Raw genomic sequence first — 10,505 nt, 5'->3', positions numbered from 1 at the left:
TCTCTCTCTCTCTCTCTCTCTCTCTCTCTCCGTCTGAAACTGCAGCACAGCTTTTATAGGTTGTGACTTGTTTGTCTTCTTGCTTTGTATTATTTTTTTATTTTTTCATAATGACTTTTAAAAAGGAGCCAGGCTTTAAGCCCTCCAGGAGCATTCAAAAGGTCTGTCCCCTGCTCTGGACCTGGGGAAGCTGCAAGCAAGTTCTGGTTATTTTTTCCTGAGGGTAGAATGGAAAGGTAAGCAGAAGAAGGCATATCTAGATGCTTAGGTGAGAACTCGTTGTCCTGTGGGGCTGCAGAAAGCGACCAGGGCTGCGCTGCTGGAGGGCAGAGATCTCAGTGAGCAGGTCTGTGAGAGGCTCAGCAGCTGGACGGCCAAAACAGGGTGGGGGTAGGGAGAGGGTGGCCCATCATGGGAGAGAGTGAGGTCTGCGGCTTTGGTGATGGAAGCTTCATGCGGATGTAGGAAGCCAAGGCCTTGGTAGGTGGAAGGGTGTGGGAGGAGTTCTTGCTTAGAAACTTAATGCTTGTAGCAGATGAACCATAAAGAACGAAAGATTCTTCCCTGGAAGATAAAGTACATTTCGTCCTTCCATCCCGAAGACTTCATAGAGATGGAGAGTTATAAATAGCTCCATCTGATCCACACCCACCATCCTATGTAACCAAGAGCAGCTTTTGCCCACCAGGTCTTTACAGCTACCTACTTGTCTCTCTTAACCAGCACAACTCCCACTCAATTCCCAGGTCCTGAGAAGTTGATCTCTTCTGTCTCTCTGCCCCTTACTCTAGAATCCAAGTGGATCCCAGGTGACCTCCCTGTTCTTCCTTTGGGTCAGCTGAGCAAAGCTAGATCTGGAACAGGACAATCATGTAAGTGACTGTCCAAACTGCTATACTGTTGAAAGAGAAGAAGCTGCTAATTGGGTGGCATGCTGGAACAAGAGGGTTAAACTGTTACAGCAAAGCCAGGACGCTGACCTTCTAGAAAAGAAGCTCTGAGGGAGCTGTTGGCTTCGGTTATTCAGGAAGTCGGAGGTTAGAGAGGTTTTCCACTGGTCTGGGCCTGCCCACTTGCCCTGACATTGAGGCTGATCTGGGTCTCATGGCACTAGAGAACTATGTGAGAACACGGGGCTGGGACAGCAGCAAACTCCACAAAGGACAACAATGCAGTGGGAAAGCGTGCTTGAGACTGAAGAGTCCTACAATGAATCCCATCTCTGGAAAAATACCTAGGGTGCACATGTTCTCAGCATCCTGCAGGGCAGACAGAGCTGAACTTTCCTCAGGTAGCAGCCCAAGAGAGAAAGCAAGGTGCCAGCTTCACAGATTTTTCAATTAGGAGAGGAAAGGGGGCACCCGAATTGTCATGTCATGATGGAAGCTTCCTGGACAAAGGAGGGATTCTAGTCCCTGTCACCTGCCTGGGGGAAGAACTTTCCTATCAGCACCAGAATCTAAGGGCATTGCTGAACTAGTGAACTTAGGGAGTGGGATGCTCTGGGGCTGCTGACAGCATCAAAAGACAAAGATTTTTGTTCCCATCTTAATAAAGCAATGGGGGACTAAAGTGGGAGAGACGAAAGCAAAAGAAATTTGGATCTAGAGAAAGTGAGGTAGAAGCAAAGGATCCTAGCAGGTGTTGATTTTCCTATTTCCTGCCCTGAGCCACTTGCCCTTGTTTTCTTCACTCGGGTCTATGGGATGCACATCCCCATGTGTCCTAGAGAGTGGGAGTCTCATGACGTCACTCTAGTGAGGGATGGATTTGGAGGGGAGGAACAGCGCTTGAAGTTTTCCATGGAAGTCGTGTGTGAAAAGAAAACCATGTGCTTACCTAGGTACACATTCACTTAGAGAAATGGGAGAAGCTGACACAGACCAGGAGATGGATGATCCTCCTGGGCCAATTCTAGGCATTGCCATGAAACTGCGGATGACAAATCTGTCTTCTGTTCTCAACTGACCTCTTGAACTTTAATCACTAGGTCACTATTACAATTTCCAAGTGAGTGAGCTTGTGGAATACAAGAAAATTCATATTGTAGAATGTACAAAGCCTGGCCAATTATTTTATTTATTTATTTATTCATTTATTTATTGGATACAGGGTCTCATTATGAAGTTCAGACTCATAGTGCATCTCCTATCTCAGCCTTCCCAGTGCTGGGATTACAGGTGTGCACCACCACGTTTGGTTTGGGGACCAGCACAGTGCACCTGGGGTTCCAAGCCAGGTACAGCATGCAGTACAGGAGATCAAACTCAGTCCTCAAACTTGCCAGGGCAGGCGCTTATGCCACTGAGCTATCTTCTGAGCCCCTGGTCAGTAATTTTAGTCACAGTTTATTCTGCTGCTTCTGGCAGACTATAGTTTCCAAAGCAGTCATGTAGGCTTTGGGACCCCATCATCCGATATTTTATTCACTCCGTGTGAGCCCCAAACACAAAGCATTCCCTAGCCCAGTCAGAAAGCCTCTGCTCCTATCTGGAAGCACATCAATTTTTGCTCATTGTGTTTGTGGGTCTCAAGCTCCTGGGTTCCTTAGCACCTCCAGTCTCTCTGCAGCTCCTTGAGATCTATTATGACGCTTGGCCTTCCCCTCAAACACCTCCTTCAGTGGACAAGCCGTGTTCTGCTCATCGCTCTCCCCTTTGAAGTTCCAGATACACCTGTGTCTCTTCCATTTCTGTCCAAAGTCTTTATCTTCCTTGTACCTGGACCCTCAAGAAGGATCCTAGGAAAGGCCAACCAGATAGCTCAGCGGACTAAAGCACCTGCTTAGGCAGCGCAGGGACCGGGGTTTCTATTCCCTGCACCAGAAGCCATGCCAGCCCCATCCCCAGGGCATGCTGAGATGGCAATAGAGACCAGGCGTGGTGACGCTTGCCTATAATCTCAGCACTTGGGAGGCTGAAAACAGGAGAATCACTACGAGTCAGATCTATTTAGTGAGACCCGATAGATCCTGTACTAAAAACATTAAAAAAAAAAAAAAAAAGAATCCTGGATGGGGTCAAGTCCCAGTGATGAATAAGTGGCTTCTGTACATTAGCAAAATGGAGCTGAAACTTGAACCACAGCAGTGACTATTTCCAGAGGCATTTCATCAATTTGCTCTGCACATAACATCAGCTGCCATCTATGAATGCAAGGGGTGCTCATGGGCAAGGGGACCTGCCCAGAGTTTCCTAGAGGCCTAGTCCCCTACCACATTTCTAGCAGACTGCTTGCTGTTATAAGCTAGTGTTTTGAAATAGTGACCCAAGTTCAAGGCCATCCTGGCGATTACAGTTTTGCTTTCTGCATCTTTACTCCACAATGGTGCCAGTTCTTCACTGGATCTTGGAAGCGCAGATACTCTGGGTGGTGAGAAAACATAAAAACAGAATCTTGGATCCCAGCGCCCTAGCTAGCCGTGGCCCAGACAGAGAAAGCATCTGCCCAAGTTACCTGGGTAGCTCAACGGGGAATTTCGCCCTGTTCCAGTACCCGTAAATCCGGATATAACCATGAGTCTCACTCCTCATTGGTCATAGCTGTAGTCCTACAACAGCCCTCCGTAAGACAGCTTGCATGCCCAGATTCAGTCAAGAGTCCACAAATTTACAAGATAGTAAAATTAGAACTTTCAAGACCTTGGTTGCAAAAACATGGCCTTTCACATCAGAGAGACCCAGATGTAAGCTTTTATTTTTATTCTTATTTTCATTTTTATTTTTTTAGTTCTACCAGTTCCCAGTTACATGACCAAAATATAAATGACCATCCGAGACTCTTCCCTCATTTCTATAAAATGGGCTCAGTCACATCCTCTTATGTAATCCATGCAACATGCCGGGCTCTCAGCACAATAGTAATAAACATTAGCTATTATTATAATTATTATTAGCATAATAATATATCTTGGCTAAGCATTTCTGGTTTTCTTGATATTATTTTCATGGCCCAAGTTGGAGTAATTCTCACCTTGCACCACCCAACCACACTTCTGCAAATAGTTAAGTTGGCTCTTATCCTCCTACTTTTCTAAACCAGGGTGTTCAGAAAGGGTTCCAGACCAATGGCTTGTGGCCTACACAGGATGAAGAGGGAGCTTTAATTCCTTATTCTCAATACCGGCTATGCTGACTCCCTTCAGGCCAATTTTCAACTGTGTTGTACCACATCACCCCACTGGCTCACAAAGCTCACTCTTGACTGACTCTTCAGTGAGTTTTGAATGAGCTGCTTGTGCTCCATATGTTCCCCTTCCTGTGTGCATATAGTTGGTTTTGTCTCTGAAGGGGGAGGGAAGAAGCAGGGAGCATTTGCCCAACATTTCAGCTCTTCAGTTCAGCTCTCCAACCTGTGGAGCTTGGCAGGCACTAATTCTGTAGTTCATTATATTCAACCCTCCCTGTCACACCATGTCACAGGAGGCCTTGGCCTTATTTATTCTTACACAGGTGACTCATGAGGTCCGTAGCAAGAACACAGCTTGATATACAATCCACATTCCCTACACTTTGAAGTCCAGAAGCTGCAAAACACAGGAGCAGCTTCCGGTTTCCCTCCATCCCCAGCTCTGTCCCCTGACAACTTGTCTGTATCTTCCTCCTCAGTAAGCGAGGGTGTTGACAGGTGAGCTTTGAGGAATGGTCAAACTCTGCTCTGGATTTGGGGGTTCACGTCTGTAGGTCCCAAAGCACACAATGAGGATGGCAACTGAGGGACTCAAAGTCCTCCTGGCTCCAAGTCACACTCATCTGTGACTTATCTCAGAGAACATCTGGCAATGTACAGGGATGAGCCTAGAGCCCCACAGTCAACAAGAAGCACCTTGGTGACTATATTTTGCCCTCTCTGGGAAAGAGGGACTAGGGCTGTGAAGGAAGGAAGAAGACAGTGCCAGAGGGGAGAAGGGCTTCTCATCAAAGGTCAGGAAGTGAAGACATGCAGATTGAGGTACCTCTCTGCTTGCTGCAGATAACTGGGGAAGGGACGGGTGTCTCTGCCCCGTGCTGGTAGCAGGGCTGTTTATCTCTAAGTAACATCAGCCAGAAGTAACAACAGCCACCTGCCTCAGTTCCACCTCAGGGAGTCACAACAGGATGTGGTTTGACATTTGCCGGGTTCCACAAGTGGGGCACATGTGAAAATCCCTCCTCCCTCCCCCTTCTCACCCACCAGGAGAGCCGGACTAGCCACATCCTGTCCTCAGCATTTCCTATACTGCCGGGGCCTCTGTTGCATTCTGGCAGTGAAATGGAGCTGCGGAGGGCAAAGGAGGGGGTGTGTAGAGAGGAAGCCAGGCCTCCCCGCTCTACGACGAGCAGCTTGGGAGCATCACACCGCTGTTTTTCATTCGCTCACACCTGTGGGAGGCCACACACCAGATCAGAGGCTGCAGTGGTCCCGAGGAGAGCGTGGAGACTGAAAGACAGCTGGGCTAACTGCTCTGACCCAGTTGGGGTTCCACATCACTCACACACTCCCTCCCCTGGGCCCCCAACTCTGTCCTACCCCCTGCACCTGTGTCTCCCATTCCCTGCCACTCACGTAATGAGAGGTGCTGATGAGTCACAGAAAGGGATCCCTAAGGGATCAGCAGACTGCAAGATGCACCCTCCCTGGCTGGTTGATCTGCTATCTGTGTTCCAAAAAGGGTTTTCTAAGGTTCATTCCTTAGCTGTTTGTTAGTTTTTACCTCATCGAGTGAGAGGAGAAGGGAAAACATAATGCATATGAAAGAACGGACATGGGAGGTCCCAGGCTATAAGCTCAGCAAGGCTGCTTTGCCGACCCTCAACCCAGAGCATGTAGTCAGGACCACAGTGGAAGGCAGCCTGATACATATTTGCATCAGCAGCTTCCCAGCTCTGGACCTTCACCATCTCCATTAAGCTGGGTAGAGCCGCAGCCCCCCAGTGCCACCATACCAATCCCACAGTAGCTGGAGGCCCATGGGAGATGACTTGAAGAGTGTCTTTCTGTCCACCTGCAAGTGGCCCTGGTCCTGCCATGTGCAAGAGTCTGGGGGTTGAGTGGCCAGAGAGATAGCTCAGTAGAATAAGTGCTTGCCTGGCAAGCACAGGGTCCTGAGTTCAATTCCTGGTACAGCAAAATAAATAAATAAGGGTAATGCATTACAGTAAACCTTCTCAAACATTTCGTACTACAACACCATACAGGTAGTGAAAGAGTCTAGGGTTTGGGATTTAGTCAATAGTTATCCTGGCATACTACAGACCAGGAGCCAGGATCACGGGCCTGGAATCCCTCCTAGAAAGGCACAGCTTCATGGGACCGATGGAGAAAAGGAGAATGACAGACAGATTTTTGGCCAGAGGTGGGACCTTTGATCACAGCCACCATACTGAGCTTGGTTTCCTTTCCCTTTGTAGTAACGATGACAGGATTCTGAGTCCTATGTGCCACACAGGAACAGTAATGGGACAAGAATTCATATGCATGAACAGGGCAGATTGAATGAAGGCTATTACCATGTTCTGCTAAGTTTAGATGGCTTGCATGCCTTCCCTGAAGTGACTACCCTGCCTGTTGATCCGCCTCCATCTGCTTTAGTGTGTGCCATGACCAGAACGCATACTCAATGATTTTTTTCAGAACTTACAACATTCACTGAGGTCTCCACTCTCCTGCTGGGAATGACATTTTATCTCCTTTGTGGTTGATATAGGGGAATGAAACTCCCAACCTGAAAGATAGCTGGGTCGAGGTTGTGTTCTCTAAAACAGAAGATTGAGTTTTAGGAACAAACAGAGGTTAAGAGAAGAATATATTTATTGGGGGAAAGAATGCTTCTGTCCAATAGAGGGACAGAAGGGAGACCCCAGTGGGTTGCCCCCAAACTGTATTTTCTAAGGATTTTTATAGAGCAAAACCACATGGTGAAGCAGGTCTAAGGTGGAGAAAGTGGGAGCTTCCTAGGCGGGCATGAGGTGGACAAAGCTTTGGCCAACAAATAAGATTGCAAGCACCATTGCTCAGGTGAAATTGTTTAAGTCCAGGACCAAATGGGGAAGCGAGTCACATAGCAAGGGGGCATGGATACAGAACAGGGGCTTTTCCTGTAGAGGGCTGGGTTAGTGACTACCCCAGGCATCCTCTGGGTGAGAGACCGATTTAGAAGGTGAATCCCCCATGTCTGTCCTTAGGGAGGTGTGCATTTGTTTGTTCTTTTGCCTTGACGTCTGGCCCACAGCAGGGGTGTCTGTCTCTCCCAAAGTTGCAAAGTCACCTTGCCTTCCATATTCTCTCCTCCAGGCCCTATCTGACTGTCTATAACATGTCTATCTAACCCAGCTGCCTGTAACATGATGTTTTCTAGAACTTTTCTGAACAGTTCACAAGATTGAAAAATCTGTTTCAAGTCTCTCCCCTACTCTGCTTGCCTAGTAATGACTGTCTGGGACATTTCTCTGTTAAGGATTTATAAACCTCCACCCAGAAACACCAATGGTCAACACCACAGGGCATGAGTTTCACGGGTTTGCCGCCCAGGCACACTCGACATTTTAAAATAGTATTTTAAAAATTAGATACTAAAAAATAAAATAAAATAAAATAAAATAGATCTTGTGTTATTTAATTTAAATGTCTAAAAGTAAATCTTTCTTGGGGGAAATTATAATCAAAATGTCTTATAGACTAAGGAAAAGAAAATAGTACCTATTGAAAATTAGACTTAGTAACAGACTTAGACTTTATAAATATGATCTCATTTAATACACGTAACAGTTCACTAAGAAAGGTTTTGCAGAAGTCCAGTAAGAAAGGGACAAATGCACAGCAGCTGGGGTTCAATCCCCTGCGTGTGCTGCTAGCCTCACCCCCCAGGGAGTGCTGAGACAGCAATTGAGACTGGGCGTGGTGGTGCGCGCCTGTAACCCCAGCACTTGGGAGGCTGAAAAACAGGAGAATCACTGAGTCCGATCTACGCAGTGAGACCCTGTAGACTCTGTACTAAATACATAAAAAGAAAAGTACAAATTAAATGAGATCTAGAGAGACTAAAGAGGCAATCCAAAGTTACAGTAACTAGAAATTTAGATTCAGCGCTTAAGGACTTGGACCAGGCTGCCTCTGGGCAGCACTGGTTGGAGTACTTCCTTCTTCTTAACCTTCATGATAGCTCACCACCTAGAACGCAGGAGCCGCTGAATTCAGTCTCCATCCTTCTTGTGCAGGAGGAACTCTGGGCCGTTTTCAGCTATTGCATTCATAGCTCTGGGCTTCAGACGTTCCTCTGCAGATGAACCCATACTGAAAACAAATGCCTCTGAATTAGCCCGCATTACTGATGCCAGGAGCAGACGTCTTGTGCCCTCTTGTGGAAGGGAAGGGACATCAGGGAAAAAGAATTTTTTCTTTTTAAATTAATTCTTTTCTCTTTTTTTGGACCAATTTTGCACACCTCTTGTAATCTGAACAACTACTCTGAAGATGACAATGTACTATATAACAACCATTGTTGATTTTCTATCATCTTGTTTTGAAATGTTGTATCATTTTTTTATTTTGTTTATTTATTTATTTGGTGGAACTGGGGAATGAACTCAGGCCCTCGTGCTTGCCAGGGAAGTGCTTATTCTACTGAGCTATCTCCCCAGCCCACTGTATCATTTTTAACATGTTTTTATTCTTTATTCTCTTGAAAAAGAAAAAGAGAAAGAGGACAAGGGAGGGATGTGGACAGAAGGAAGCTGAGTTGCCAAGGTAACTGAGGCATCCCTCCCCAGCCACTTGCATCAGCCTGTGGCTCTCCTCCATTTCCATCCAACTCATCTATCTGTCTTTGCCAGGCCTCTTCCACTGCGCACGCAGCCCTCGCCTCCGCTCTCAGTCTCAGCTCTCAGATCACCTTCTGTCTGCTTCTTTTGCTCTGAGAATGGAGACTGTGGAACTAGATTTTTTTTTCTTCTAAAATTTATAAAGCCCACAGAGTAGTCAGAATTCCTAAGTCACCTTCCCTGGCTCCAAGCTTCACATTCGAGTATTCACAGAATTTCCTGTCTCACTGCAAAGATCAATGACAGGAGAGTCTCCCTAGTGATGCAATGAACCAGTTAAATAACCCGGATTGGCACCGTCCTGACTGTTCACTAGCCCACCTTCTGTCATGTCTGGCTGCAGGTGTGTCCTGTTTCTCTGACACATCTGCACATATGCATATGTAGTATAGACCAGCAGGAATCTGGGGCAATAACAGGGTCGTAGGCAACAGTGGCAAATTTCAAGCAATGGCACGTGGTAACCTAGGACCAGCATCCACTTAGGAAATTGAAGTGCGTGCAGGCAATCCTCAGGTCTGTACACAAAAATCACTTTCATGTAGAACTTCCTGCAGTTCTTTGGAGAATTCTGGCTTGACTCTCAGTGATTACTGCATCTCACCTTGTGGCTAGAGCCCAAGTCACCCAGACCCTCTCTCCAGCCCCTAAGGGAAGGAGAGCCCCAGGGAAGAGTGGGCAGGATGGAGAGAGGCTGGGGTTTTTGCACAGATGTCTACTCTGCCTGGTGCATTGTGAGGCTCCAGGCACAGAGGTAGAAGCCAGAGTCACTTAGAAGCAGCTTCTTAGAGCTCAGGATGAACTGGCCGTCCTTGGGTCTGGAGGCTGAGAAGTTCTGGGGTGCTTCAGAGGTCACCTCACCCACGTTGATGGAGTAGAAGAGCAGCAGGAGGGACCCTCCGGCCACCTGCCGGTACCAGTATAGATTGGGGTTTGATTTCCCCTTCACGCTGCACTCCAGAGAGAGGGTGCTTCCTACAGGCTGCACCTCGGTAGCTGGCCACTGATGGACTGTCTGAGCTCTGACACCTGTGGAAAGGGTAAAGCGCCACTGAGAGAGGAAAACCCTACACCCTGCTTGCCTCCGACCTTGAAGGAATGTGGTTCAAGGCCTTCCAAGGTTCAAGCTCATGGAATCAGTCATGGGGAGCTAGTTTGGGAGAGCCAAGTGCACAGCACGTCACTGGCCTGGGGGAGATGGAAGGTCAGAGTCTTTCCCAGGGGACAGAGATAACCCACATGCGGCATAGCACGCTGGCCAGCAGGATGAAAGCTTTATATCTATTCAAGGCAGTTGGAGAAAGAGTCGAGAGCAAGCACCCAACAGCTGAGGCTGTGGATCACAGGGTGGGAATGAAGGCAGTACTCTGAAGGCAGAACACCCACCTAGGGAAGCACCCAGGAAAAGGCCAAGGATGGAGCACAGCATCGTTCCACATAGATTTGGCTCGAGCTGTCTGCTCTTCTGCGCCACTGATGCAGCCTGCCCCTCCCTCTTGAAGATCAGAGGGATCCCATCCCCTTGAGCTGGGGAGGAAAGGAGGCTGGTCTAAAGGATGTGGTGAATCATCCCAGCCCTCTTTATCACTTTGCATTCTTGCTGAGATCTCCCTACTCAAGCACACTTAATGACTCACTATTTAACTGTAAACAAGAGACAGGGTTTTGATATCTCCTCCCTCCAGGGCTAGGGAAAGGCTTTGTGAC

The 10,505-nt window shown here is 47.6% G+C and overlaps 1 gene segment (V, D, J or C); it reads right to left on the bottom strand.

The window, feature by feature from the left end:
- Positions 1 to 9,513: 9,513 nt before the first annotated feature.
- On the bottom strand, positions 9,514 to 10,270 carry LOC111816129. The segment is given in 2 exon segments: positions 9,514 to 9,827; positions 10,185 to 10,270. Coding segments are annotated over 2 exon segments (357 nt in total).
- Between the last annotated feature and the right edge of the window lie 235 nt (positions 10,271 to 10,505).

This window comes from Octodon degus, unplaced genomic scaffold, assembly GCF_000260255.1.
Source record: "Octodon degus isolate 3935 unplaced genomic scaffold, OctDeg1.0 scaffold00027, whole genome shotgun sequence".
NCBI lineage: Eukaryota > Metazoa > Chordata > Mammalia > Rodentia > Octodontidae > Octodon > Octodon degus.
Note: the sequence above shows the minus strand (reverse complement) of the source record. Positions and strands in the feature narration are given on the sequence as shown.